Genomic DNA, 14040 nt, shown 5'->3' on the forward strand with positions numbered 1-14040 from the left:
TCAGCACTCGGTGCACTCTATCGCCACTGCAGATTGCTTTCAAGAAGGGGCCTGTGTGGCTGTACCATCCACAGCCACCGCGGGAGTAGAATGTCCCCTCCCCCAGTGCCTTGTGCACGAGGAAAGACGGCATGCTTCCTTCCCGCTTTCTTCCCTTGTGCGCGCAAGATTGAGCCACCATTGTCTGCTCACCCTTGCATGCTTTCAATCGCGCATACAACATACAGCGCATGGCGACAATGTTGTCTCCCTTGGACTTTATATGAAACATCACGGTGACGGCAACGGCAGAAATGTGTCTGGAGTGTCCATATAATCGCTAGCTCAATAAAAAAAAATTGTCTACCATGCAGGGCTGGATAAGCATACTGTCATAGTTTTCTTTTTTCTTTTTGTATTTGCATTCACGAGTAGCTTTACTGGCACATGTGACCTGTTTCAGAGAACGATGTGTCCTCCTTTTCAGGAACTGTTATCAAGTGTCTTTTTTTTTTCTCTTTAATTGTAGTGGTGAGATATTGTGAGAAGTGCCACCTCATCAAGCCTGACAGAGCACATCACTGTTCAGTTTGTGGGAGGTGAGTTTCTGGCTAGAGCAGGAACTTGCATTTCTTGCTAAAACAGCAGCTATGCTGTTTGCACGGGCTCTTATGTTGGTTTCCTTTAGTGGGACCCTGATCTCGTACTTGGCTATGTTGTACTATATTATCAAATGAAGAAGCAATATTGTTTAGTGGCCTGCACAAGATTTTTCATATGCTGAGTTTGCACTGACATCCTATTGTCAGTGTAGGTACTGCAGTCGGTTTTTTGCCTCTCTGCTTAGTAATTTAATGTACATCTGGCTTTAAACCTTTGTTGAATCTGAGGGCTTCGAAAGAAATCCAATTTTCTTATTGCCTGAGTGCATATCCTGGAATACACATATGAAGTGTCACAGGGAAACACAGATTGCACCTTTGAGATGTGGAGTGAATGTGTTGGCCACTTAAAAAAGGAAGTGCCCTTTTATGGCTGTTGCACTTCATACTTATCCATTAATACAATTCTATAAACCAAGTCTTTAGCTCTGTATATCATTGTCAAAGTGCTCTGGGTCTCGTTTAATTAATGTATCTAGTTTAAATCCGAAAAGCCCTTCACCTAATAAAAATTGCATTTTGTTTCCTCTGCAAACAACTGAGGACGCGCCATGCTAAAATTGGTTTTGTAAGTTGCATTTTGCATCCCATGTTCTATAAACTGTTCATAAGTTAATGACAACTGCTGATCCTAAACCATTTGCCAACCAGGTACGTACAGCAGTTACTGGACAAAAAGCTGCAAAATCATTGTGATTAGATCATGATATGAGATATGTCATTTGTTGTCGCCAGTGATGAATGTGCGTAGTGGTTTGATCTATAATAAATGCAAACTGTTCATTTAAAAGTGCTGGTTAAGGGTGAAGAGGAGGGGAGCTATTTTTCTTCGCCAACATACATAAAATCTCGCCTTGAATTGTGCGGCATAGCAGCATTTGTGTAGCATTTACTCAGAAACCTGTGTAAATAGCACTTGGTAAGCTTGTCGTGTCCCTCTTTGTCAAATTGATGTTTTGCGCATTCTTGTGGTTATTATAGTTCTATTGATGGGCCTACATCATTCTTGTATTAACAAAATTGTCATGTGTCCAAGTCATTTAAGACTGGTGCCACTTCCTTGTCAGGTGCATATTGAAAATGGACCATCATTGCCCTTGGGTGAACAACTGTGTGTCTTTCACAAATTACAAGTACTTCATCCTCTTCTTGGCCTACTCCTTAATCTACTGCCTTTACGTGGCTGCTACAACACTGCAGTTCTTCATCAAGTTCTGGACGGTAGGTTATCTTGCCACTCTTGAATTGCTGGTAAACATTCATATCTGTTTTTTATTTTGTACACTATGTACATTATCTTTTACTGCTGTTATTTACTTACTAGTCATGTAAGAAGTCATTATCCACTTGCTTGACATTGTTGATTAGCTGTCACTTAAACTTCAGCTACTTCTATGTTCTTGCCTTTTTGCCTTTTGTCTATCTTTCCTTATTATTTTTTTTGCTTAATTAGAAATGGCTGAACTGCCCACAACATTTTTAGTATTGTGCTACTAGTATGTACTCAGTAAATTTAAATGAAAAGCCTGATTTTTAGACCGCTAGAACTGGTACCAGGACAGTTGTATTTGAACATCCTGTCCTTTGTTCTTTAATGCCCTTAGTCATTTAGCCCCGTATTCAAAAATGCAACTTAAGTTGAAGCCCATGCTTGACTTGATCTAAGTGACGCCTATCATGAACGCGCCGAAGGGAACGCAGTGAGCACCTTTGGGCACGTTAACGCCAGGCGTCATCCAAATCAAGTCAAGCATGGGTTTCGAGTTAAGTTGCATTTCTGAATACGGGGGTTAGTGTTTGTTTTAGTGTGGGGGTTACAGTTCGTTTGATAAAATGAGAGGGTTTATGTGGAGAGCTGTTTTATGTGGAAAAGCAATTTGGTGCAGTGTTTGATTTTGTAAAATCTTCAAAATCAGAAATGTGATAACCTTTATTCATTTTAATAATGTTGACCTCTGATTCAGGCATTATTCAGCAGGGAATTACTTCTTCAAAAAATTAAAGCAACAGCAAATATACAATACATATGAATGCATACAAGATGCGTGACTATAGTGATTGGCTTCCTTTGTAGTGTCTTTCACAAGATACAGTTGGAGAGGTAGTTCACATGCTCTCCTAAAAATTTGCTTTAAAAGTAGTTTGCTATTTTGGAGCAAAAAGTATCGGGTGGCCCTTCTTATCTATCTGGCAGGGAAGAGTAATACATTGTCCTGCAGGAGCTTGCACAAGGTCTTGTATTTTGCTAATGGGCTGTAAGCCAAGAGTTTAATGGTTGCCGGGTGCTTCCTGTTGGCCTAGTTGGTAAAACGTAGCTATTATACAAGAGGGTGCAAATTACTTAATCTGTGTATGTGCCTTAGTTTGCTTAATACCATTTGGGATGTACTTGTTTCACTTGGCTGTGGAGCCATATTTTCTGCTGTGTGCTAGGGAGTCAGACTGTACTATTAAAAAAAATGTATTCTTTTTCTTTTTTTAGTATGGCTCACTTAGGGCTTCTTTCATGTGTGTTTGTCTTGCATTGTTGCAAAAATTGAAATATGCGAGCAAGTAATACAGTGTGATACGTTTTGAGATGTGCTTAGAGATCATACTTGAACCTAAATTCAGTTGTCTTGCTTTTGATGTTATCAATTTTGTATGCTTCTGCCTGCTTTTTTTTTCTTGCTGAAGTATCTACTAGTATCTGGGAAAAAAGCAAAGATGCCATTCATGTAGATTGCTCAGAAAATATCCCCGTCGGCCCTCAAGCCCATCATTTGTTATTGTACCTAACTCTCAGTCAGAATACCATTGCAAGATTTTGACACAAGGCATAGTACTGTAAGCCCTGTTTTTCAGGTTTCAGTTATAAATCTAATCGTACTCTGTAACACGCTGTTCAAAAGGCCAGGTTGAGGAAGCTGTATGACATGTAATATTTTTTAGCCTAAACATTTTCTAAATGTCGTCTCCAAAGGCACCTTCTGCATCTCTTTCAGAATGACCTTGAAGGATGGGGACGTTTCCACATTTTGTTCTTGTTCTTCGTTGCTTTCATGTTTGCCATCAGCTTGGTCTCGCTGTTTGGCTATCACTGCTTCCTCGTCATGGTGAACCGCTCTACGCTCGGTGTGTTGGCCTTTCTTGCTCACACGAAAGTCACCAAACGGTTTGATCACTGCTTTTTTTTTTGTGTACTTGTGGATTTTTTTCTCCTTTGTAGTGCAGTACCCAAAGTGTATGTCACGTTCGCTTACCATTTAGGTTTGATCAAATGGCACAGCACTTTGCTGTGAAGTAGTTGAAGCGTTTCTTCATTGGAAGCATGTGCAAAGGCTTTTGTCATGATCTTGCGTTATCTTAAGATAGCACTCATGGCTAGAAAGAGTGCAGATCACTAAGAAAGAGTGTACCATTGGACAGTTTTGCATAAGCACACGTGTATATATACTGGGTGTCCCAGTTAACTTTAAAGAAGATATTAAAAAAAAACGAGTTCTAGAAAAATCGCACTAACTGCATATTAGCAGTAGCCGTGTGTACTTACAACCAGTATAATTTTAATCACTAAATATTAATTAACTGTTATTTAGTCAACCTTTAAATTATTGCTTGATTGTGTAACAAGTGAATTATAAAGTTGTAAAATGCCTCTAATAGCTTCATATTCAAGCACGTTTTCGTACTAAAGTTTGCCTAATTTTTTTTACAGAGAAAAAACAAAAACCTGCGAAATGTGAAAAACACTACATGATGGGATGCTTGCGCAACTGCTATTTTGCTGCGTTCAAGTGTTCAAGGGGCGAACTAGCACGGCGGCAGCACGACTGCGGCCACGGGGAAGTGACAGTGCATTACGCCAGTTGTTGGCATCTGGGCATCAAGCTCTTGTCGCATAACGGTGCAAACACATGCTACTGTCTAAGCGCTGATGAAGTGATAAAGCCTGGACATTTTATCACTTCGTCAGCGCTTAGACATACTGTGAAAGACTGCGAAAGAGAAGAAAACAGCTTTTTATTCTGTTTCAAGGACGGAAAAGATGAAGCGCGTGAGAACGATAGAAGGCAATGACAGCTGCAGTAATTTTCCCGTTGGATCAAAATGACCTGACAAGTTTCTATGTTGGGTGAACTCATCAAAATGATAGAGTAAATTTTCAGTCATACTGTGGCCATGCTTGTGGGCACTTCTGACAAAAATGAAAAAAAAAAGGGAGTGAAGTGAAACCCAGCAATCCATTAATTTGTCGCAATTGCACTCTTCTTGCCAAGCCACAGCATGCATTTTTGCTTTCTTTTAATTGCAGAGGCATTCCGCCCACCAATATTTCGCACTGGCCCGGACAAGCATGGCTTCAGCCTTGGCCACCAGGCCAATGTGGCCGAGGTATTCGGTGACAACCGGCGTCTCTGGATTCTACCAGTTTTCACAAGGTGCTTTTCTCCCCTCTACCCCACCCCCATTGCTTTTAAGAAAACCTGAGGCATGGTAGCACGCTTACAGTTGCAAAACACACTGAAGAAACAATTCAAGTTAAATTCTCAGTTTATAGCAGAAGATGTTCCTTCTTGCATGCACTTGCACATCTCTTTGCTTCAAGGGTCGTGCCTGTTTTTCTGACAAGTCGCATTGTTGGAAGTTCTTGAGATTAGTGATTCAACCTGGGATGTTCATGTGGATATGAAGTGACTGAAATGTGGCTGTCATTGACACATATAGAGTAACAATAGCTCATGGCTAAGTGCTAAAGACTTTTAAGAATTGAACATCAGTTGCTTGCATGTAATGAAAAAAAGTCTGCTGTTTCTTGTTTTCTCTTAGCAGTGTTCAAGGTAATTTTTATTACTAAAACATTAAGCCAATAACCACTTGTAGCAATTTGAGGTACTGTGGTAACAGTAGAAACCACTATGATGCATTCTAGACATCCCTTTTTTTAGCTTTCTTTGTTTATAGGTTACTGTATTTACTCGCATAATGATCGCACCCCTGAATTTTTTCGTCAAAATTCAATTTTTTTTTTTCCCGTGTAATGATCACACCCTGAACTTGTCGCGGCGATATGTTGTGTGCCAAGTCTAGCTAATGATGGTCGCGCTCAACATCTGTCGAATGCTATGCGAACGACCCTTGAAGACATACCAAGCGGTCTGCATGCATCCAACACTCTTAAGCAGATGCCCCATTTCATTCCTTTCATCACTTTCCGCTTTTCCATGAAAAAGAAGGAAAAAAACCTAGAACCAAACTTGCCTCAGCTTTATTATTTGTAGGTTTTATAATGGTTTTGGTCAACAACATAAAGGGTGCCTTTCGATTCTTCTCGTCTGCACTCGTGGGCATGTAAGAAATCGCGAGCAGCAACGATAGTGGCCACATTTACACTGATACGTTCGAAGTGTACCCTATTCATACGGCGACACCCGTAATGCAGCTAAGATATTCGCCCACCCTTACGGGAACGTGCCGTATTAGGATAGCAGTGAAGACAAATGCTGCAGTTTCTGCAGCATGCCTGCAATGTGTTTCAATGTCACTGGCAGCTAAGTGCGCCCATCTCTGTTTCTGTCCAGTGGACATGGCTACGTTATTGTCGCAAACTTGCCGATATTAACGATAATGTTCATTACTGATACGGAAGAAACTGTTTTGATGTGTGCAATGTACTCACGAAAAGAAAAATAATCGCTTTCGACGCGTTCAGCTTGCTCTGCCGGCCGCCATTTTTGTTCTGGTGTCCCGTACTGACAAGCGGTAGCCGCCTGCTTGTCATCCCGCAATTGCTGCGGGATGAAAAAAGAAAATGTTTCTTTTCGTGGGAAATTTAATCAGCGTAATGATCGCACCCCTGAATTTGCGTCATTTTTTTTGACAAAAAAGTGCGATCATTATGCGAGTAAATACGGTAAGTATTCTGACTACAGTATCGTGGTTGCCCATCTCAGGTGCGTGGCTAGGGGATTTGGAGTTTGGCAAAACACTCAAGTTTCTGATCTTAATGAGGAGGTGCATGACTACACTTTTAAATGGCTTCATATTTTGTTTTGTTTAGATGTGTTATTTACTCACAAGGTGATGAGAGTTACAAAATAGTCAATGTTTATAATGCTTTGTTATCTAGCTAGAATGTACTGGCAATAAACACAGTCCTGCAGGAACAGCAGCATGTAGTATTTGTGATATCAAGGAAAATCAAATGGGAATGTGATGTTGACTGTGCTTATGTGTCCATGCTTCAGGCATTGTGGCAGGGCTTTGTGCTTGTCTTGCTCGTTTTGTGCACATCTGTCCTCTTCCTTATTCTATTCAAGTTCCCCCTTTGTGAGTTCAATTAATATTGTATACCAGGCACTAGCTTTGATAAACATGCAATCACGGCTTCGGACTGTCTTCAATAACACAGAAACGTGCATATCAATATTGTTCAATATCAGCTGCAAAAACCTTTTGTGTGAAGTGCTGTGTTACAATGAGTTCTTTCTGAGCTCCACCAATAACCATAGGAAAAACGTTTAAAAAAGGCAATGAGCAGACAGTAACCAGCTAATATGAAGAGGCAGCATTCTTGTATATGTGTACTAAATATTCAATGCACATATGCACACATTGGGTACATAACTGAATACAAAGGTCACTTGGATATTTATTCAGCTCAGTTATGCTGGTGCAGACTGCTTAATGTGTACATGGAAGTTTTATTATTAATGTGTTAGCAATGTTATTTTCAGACACTTCTGTTTCTACAGTGTTAGAATTCTGTAGTATTCAGTGTGCCCTTGCCAAAAATAGGCAGGTATTGGTTGAACTTCATGAATAGGGATACTTGTGCACTGTCTTTGGCTTCAGCCGTGCTAGCCCAGAAAAGTGTCTGCATGAAACTACACTGTCTGCCCATCTGCAGCTGCACTGTGCTTCCGAAGAGAGAGGGTCTGGGTGGGAGTTGTCTTGTACGACCAGGTCGTCGTTTCACTGCAAGGATACATTTGCCCCTTGTTGCAATCTCTTCTCTGTGCATGACAGCCTGGGTGATGGGGTGACTTATCCAACACGCACCCAACTGGCCAGTTCGTACAACTCCATGGGGAGCACGGAGCAGGCAAGGTTAGCCACATGTTTCTCGTTGCCTGACGTAGTCTTGCCTTGTGTTCCGCCGACCTCTGTGTAGGGGGACGGACTTGTAGCAATGCCTGGTAGATTTTGCTGTAGCATGAGGTTTGGTACGTGAGCATAGTGGCAAACAACCCCAGTGCTCTTTTCTTTTTTTTTTTGACAAGTTGATTTGTACATTTTAGCTGTACATTTTAGTTGAGGAGAAACAAGCTGGGAACAACTCCATGAATGTTCACACTGGCTGAAGTGGGTCAAAGTTGGAATTTGTAAACAAGTGGTTATGTTTCCTAAACGGCTGGCATACACATTTATATCTGCTTATTACTTTTTCTCCCCTAAGTTATAGAAGTGGTATTCATTAAGGCTCTCACAGTTTGTCATCTTGTGAGTAAGTACAACAATGTTAATGCCAGGAAACCTGATATGACAGTGAAAACTTATTTTGAAAGCATTATCATTGTCATGAGCTGTTCACCTGTTATCCCATTGGTGGTTTACAACACCTGTCTTTTAACCACAATTCAGCTATGTTGTGTTCTGCTATAGTGTGCATTGTGACAGCATAACCTTGAATTTTGCAATCTATGTTAAAAAGATAAACTAAATGGTCATTGTAAATTTGATGGTAGTTTGTCCAGCTGACATTGCAGCAGTAGTTAGGTGCTGATTGCACTGGTGGGTGACATGGATGCGCCTATTTCCACATGACTGTACAAGATTTTCAGTCATTCGTTGAGCTTGCAGCCTTGAATAATGCAGCCTTGTAGAATAAGGCTAGCTTAGGTCGTTCTCCTGTCACAGCATTAATAACAGTTTGTGAGAAAGTTAACATAGGTCTCAATATGTAGAACTCCACGCAGTTAAGCATGGAAATCGTTTTATTCCTCCCAGCTCCTTTATTTTTAGGAAGCGATTCTGTTTTGACTCTGACAAACACTCGGCTTGATCCTCCATTAATAAAATTCGGTTTTGCTAGAACATCTCAAAAGCACTTCGTCCCTTATTAAGCCTCGCTTGCTTCATGCTTGACGTTGCACCACATTCAGCATAGCTATTTTTCTTCTGCTTGCCTAAAAGAATTGTGTGCTAAGAAGCTGAACTGTACTTGCCTTGCAAGTGATCTTGCATAGCCCACCATTCCAATTTTATTGCAATATCATGCAAGCATCCACTGTCAAGTAAAATCAGCATGTTATCACAGATAAAAGTGGCCAAATAGTTCAGAGTGGGGACGTACACAAAGAGCCCTGGCCACCATTAGCATGAGTAAGTGTTTGGCTGAAATGGATGCAAGCGTTTGCTTAATTTGTACATTTATTGCCTTCTATCACCTCTGCCAATGAATTAATGGGAAGAGGTAAATACAGCCTTCGTAATGCCACAGTATTGCTGCTGGCACTTTCAAATAACGGTAACTAAGGCATGTTTGTTTTAGCAGTATGGCTTGGCCTACAATGACAATTAAATCAAATTTATTTCACATCCATACATTATGTAGGTGGCACAGACAAAAAGCCAAAATCAATTTGGCTTGACTAGCCAAATCAAATGCTTGCACTAGCCTTTTCTTTGTGTGCAAGTGCTAGTACTTGTTGATTTGATTTTGCTGCTTTGGTCAGAAGTATTGTGCTGACTAGCTTGATGTTTGACACATGCAATATAGAGAGATTGGAAGCATGTACACCATTCTGCCTTTTTTGCCTGTGCTGACGCATTTATGGCAGCTGACGATGCATTTTTTTATGGAATGGTCGTGGCCTTATCGCTTACATGCAAAATTTGCCGTGGCTATGCAAGCAGTTGTTACGGGATTTATTGTAGTTCTGCCAAGTTTTGCTTTGGCAAGCATGCTCTGCTTTGTGCATTGTCTGCATTTAGTCTTATCTAGCTTTGCTGTGTTGCAGGGCCTGCTGATTAGAAATGAAATCTAGAATTCTTGAAAACAGTATGACACTCTAACTTTGCTGCATGTGAAACTTTGGTGTTGAGGTACGCAGAAATTTGCTCAGACTTAATTTAGAAAATGCACTCATCCACAAATATCTGACAATATTTGAAGTATGCAGGCAGAGTTTTTTGTCAGATATGTTGGTTTGATGATGCACTTTGTAGTTAGGCAGTAAATTCTTTAGTGTACTCATAAAATCTTCAAGTGTGGCTCCTCTTATAAAGTTTTGGATAAGTTTTGTTCAACAGTACCTTCAATGTCTTCAAAAGCATCTTAGATGCAATCAAGCCATATGCGAGGCCACAAGCACAAAGTATATTTACTTCTTGTGGAGGCTGTTGATTGAAAGATAGGTTATGGCAGCAGTGCCCCAGTTGGTGTGAGATTTTGAGCTTTGTAAAGCTAGCTGCTTACAAAACTTTTTGCACATAGAAGCCATGAGTAAAGTGAATTTACTACTTATCATCGCAGCCTTCCAGACTGTCCCATTGCACTGGTTGTGTGAGTAACCCTTTAAGTGATTTATGTATGTGCGATTGACTCAGTTTGTCCAAAAATATACGCATTTATACAGTATGTTAAATATATACAGTTAAACTTCAATATAATGAAGTAGGTAAAATCGGCAATTTGCTTCGTTATATTGAAACTTCGTTGTATTCAAATTAGACTTTTTATGCAAATGAGTACAGTCACCAATCAATTTTTCTTACACGGAAAGGGGCCACAGAACTTTTTGAATTGTTGGGCAATCGAAAGAAGCTAATTTGAGTGAGAAAACAATTCATTTTGATGAATTTGGGAGTCGCCGATGAATGATACTGTTTCATGCCACGTCGATGATATCTTCACATCAGCGGTGCGAATTAAGTGAAGCCAGCCACACTTTTGCGTACATTCCACCCCTGTGGCTGATAGCGTCACCTGCACTGGGACGACACTATCATGAAAAGCGCCGGCAGCGGGGAGCGAATGCTTCGTCAGTCTCTTCTGTCTCTCGCTTCTACGGGTCACCGAAACTCGAGATTACGCAACCTCCAATACTAAATGTGGGGGAAGACAGCTAACATGATGCCGCATTGTCCAAGCAAGCCCGCTCTTTGCACAGGTGCCAGATTACTTCTAAAGCAGGGTGTGCGGCTGCGTATGTGCTCAGTGGCGCTTACAGCCATGCGCAGCCACGGCTGAGACACGCGCCAGAAATCGCGAAGTGCCAGCTTGCCTCCTGTTGCGTGTGCTTGATCGCATTGAGCGAGCTCCCCTCCCTCTCTTTCTCCTTGCTCGCACAGGAAGGCGGCACTTCTAAAGCCACCATCTTTCTTGTCTCACCCTCGCAAGCTTTCACTTGCACCTGAAGCACAAAGAGCGCGGGCAGCGATAGGATCTTATCACACTTGGACTTTATGCGGAACATGATGCACCTCCACTTTGGGGGTCGCTCTTGTCGCCCTGTGTGCGATTTGAGAGATGCGTTTGCTAGCAACCGCTTTTAGTTCAATCATTTGACCATCTGCGTCCACAGAAATTTCCATTTATTGTCTCAGCATTCCTTTGCAGTGGAAGCGAAATTTCATTATATTGAAATCGCATACAAACACACTTGGTTATATTGAGGTTCTAAATACATGGTGTCGTATGGACAAGAGGTTCTGAAAAGTTAAGTACTTCGTTATATTGAGAATTTCGTTATATTGAAGTTCACTATATATCGAGGTTTGTCTGTAGTTGCATTAGCACATAAGCTTTCAGTAATGTGTGACAGATACACAGGGTAATATTATACGTAATATAAAAAGCAAGGTGTGAAACAGCTTGGCTATAAGGCTATAAAGCTGTAGATATTTTCCTGAGCTTGTGATTAATTGCGCTTCTAATTGCAGTCATGCAGTTGTGGCAACTTGTGTATGGAAGGTGGTAGTATGGCATGCTCAAACAGTCATAAACGTACTCTTTAAATAAACAAGAGATTCCCAATACAATCAGACGTCACATTGTCCACATAGTACTGTCGCACCGTGGAAAACTCCAGGCTCACTTGTGCCAACAGTGCAAATGAGCATGTAATTTTTCTTGTGGCTTCTCTGTTTCGAAAGCATTTGTGAACAGCTGTGCATAGTGGCTATAGGAAGCAAAGTAATGGAGGTTTATCTGTTAGGAACTTCACTTGAAGTGTAATCGGGGGACGCGCACTGACCTTGCATGAAGCATAATCAGAGAGCATACACTGGGGTCAGTTATGGCTCGTGTGTGAGTTAATTTAATTTGGATTTTGGTGGAAATGACTAACAGCACAAAAGGATGAGAGGGAAAAGTTAAACAAAATGCGACACCCTCAGCTGCTGTGTGTCTGTAACTTTTGTTTAATTTGTTATTCATCTATTTTCACTGTTAGTCATTAACTGTGATTGTTGTCAGCTGTTCTGATCATGGCTGCCAATACGTAGGCAGTGATTATACATTACAATATTAGCCATTAATTAGTGACAGTAAGTAGGCATTAGTTGTATGCTCTACTGGGTGCTTTTGGACAGACTGTGCATGGCTTTGAGAAGTGCTTTTCTTGCCTGCATGCCACCTGCTTCCTCTTCTGTCAGGCGAAAAACTCGATCCACCAGGGAAAGCAAGACTCTCCTGTTGGATGAATGGTTGGTAGCATAAATCGTTGGCTGTGCTATTGCTATCGCTATGTAGGGACACGCATGCTCATGTGTGTGGTTTGTATGCGGGCATAGCATTCTCTGCCTTCCAGCATGTGTGTCTGCCTGCCTGATGTGATGTTGCTTGGAGTGAATTTGGAAGGTCCCTGAAGCACCTTCTCGAAAGTTGTGTTTGCTTGTGTGTAGTCTATCAGCCAGGTAAAATCCCATGAGTCAAGTGTTGTACATTCAAGAGCGATATGGTGCAAGGCACCACAAAGCTCAGCAGCCTGGTGAAGTTGTAATATACTACTACTTGGGATGTTCAAAGACTTGAAGACATTGCAAAATGATTTGTTTTACAGCGAGTGTGAAGCGTTTGCTTTGGGAATGTCACAAAGAAAACATTTCCCGCTCACATGCTTCTAGCAGTGCGCTGTCGGAATGCCTGGCATCTGTTGCCGCATTAGCAAGTGTTCTGCAACACATTTGTGTGGAACAGCATAATTTCAGTGTGCTTCAGGGTCCCTCTGAATGTTCAATGTGGGGAAGGAAGCTGCACTTGCAGTGATGCGCAAGAGAAACAGACTAGTTGGTAGTGCTGTACATCTTCGTAAGTAGAGGTTTACATGTAATTTATATATGTAGTGTTGGGACATGACTGCACTCCTTATAGGATGTTGCTTTACTGCAGCTGGAGGGCTTTGCTCGTCAGTTTAATTTCTTATTACATTTCCTTATTTCTTCAGTAGTGTTTAAATGTGCAGAATTTCACAAGACCATAGGTTTTGCAACAGTGCCATGTGTGTTTGTTGAATTAGCAAAATCCTTATGATGTGTTGGTCAAGGTTAAACACATTTTCTTTTTTATGCTGATATTGCTTTTATAGTTTTGCTGTGATTGGAAGACGTGATGTTCTATTCAAAATTTTTGAACTAGGCTGAGCATTTATCAGTGGCACATTTCTGCAGGACTGTGTTGGAAGCCATAGAGAGTTATACTACAGGATACAGACTGTGAACTTAAAGCCGCCAGTTTTTATGAGTTGTACATAATTACAAACAGCTGTAGCTATTCAAGCAATAAAAATGATTGTGAAGTGTTTGTGTAGCAACTCACTGCTTATTCAATGTAGGAGTGACTCGACTCATTAAATTTGAATGAGTTTCTTATAGATGTTCTATTTGCTGAATACAGCTCTTTGGTTCCTCTTGATTGACACTTTGAGCTTATAGTTAAGAAGAAACTTTGTTAAAGACTAGTCCAGCAGTTTTTGTTGTGGTGGCCTCAGGTGGCGGCTCGAAGTCATTGGACTCGGGCGGCATCTTGAAGTTTTTCTCATTAAAATGTCACCTATCAAACGCTGCGTCCATTGTCTTGGATCGCTGTTGTTGTATCCTGAAATGGAACACCACTATTCAGCCTGTATAGTTTCATACTGCTCTCATCACATCTTTATGTCCCCGTTCCCCCTTCCCCTGTGCAGAGTAGCAGGCTAGAACACCTTAACTCAGGCCGACCTCTCTGCCTTCTTTCAATTAAATTATCTCTCTCTCTCCTGTCATTTGCTTCGGCATATGAGGTAATGACAGGCTTAAATTAGTTTTTACGTCAACATCCCTTTCACTTTAAGTATGTTGCATACTGGAAATGTATTAACATGCTTCTTTTGGCAGAAATTTCTTTCTTCAGTGCAGTTAATTTTGCTCAGTGCTG

General features: G+C 41.1%; 1 protein-coding gene across 8 annotated transcripts in view; it reads left to right on the top strand.

Moving 5' to 3' along the window:
• The window catches only part of LOC142579245 (palmitoyltransferase ZDHHC15B-like), a 28060-nt gene that overhangs the window by 3847 nt on the left and 10173 nt on the right, over positions 1 to 14040 (top strand). For 4 of the 8 annotated variants that reach the window (XR_012827369.1, XM_075689261.1, XM_075689262.1 and 1 more), the window contains exons 5-10: positions 509 to 578; positions 1709 to 1862; positions 3626 to 3755; positions 4936 to 5062; positions 7650 to 7730; positions 12282 to 12332. Coding sequence is in view for 7 of the 8 variants with exons in the window: in XM_075689261.1 (XP_075545376.1) it covers positions 509 to 578; positions 1709 to 1862; positions 3626 to 3755; positions 4936 to 5062; positions 7650 to 7730; positions 12282 to 12332 (613 nt within the window). In the remaining variant the exon portion in view is untranslated. The remainder of the gene's footprint in view (positions 1 to 508; positions 579 to 1708; positions 1863 to 3625; positions 3756 to 4935; positions 5063 to 7649; positions 7731 to 12281; positions 12333 to 14040) is intronic. The other 4 variants (XM_075689264.1, XM_075689263.1, XM_075689266.1 and 1 more) reach the window with 2 other exon arrangements.

Source organism: Dermacentor variabilis, chromosome 4 (genome assembly GCF_050947875.1).
Source record: "Dermacentor variabilis isolate Ectoservices chromosome 4, ASM5094787v1, whole genome shotgun sequence".
Lineage (NCBI taxonomy): Eukaryota > Metazoa > Arthropoda > Arachnida > Ixodida > Ixodidae > Dermacentor > Dermacentor variabilis.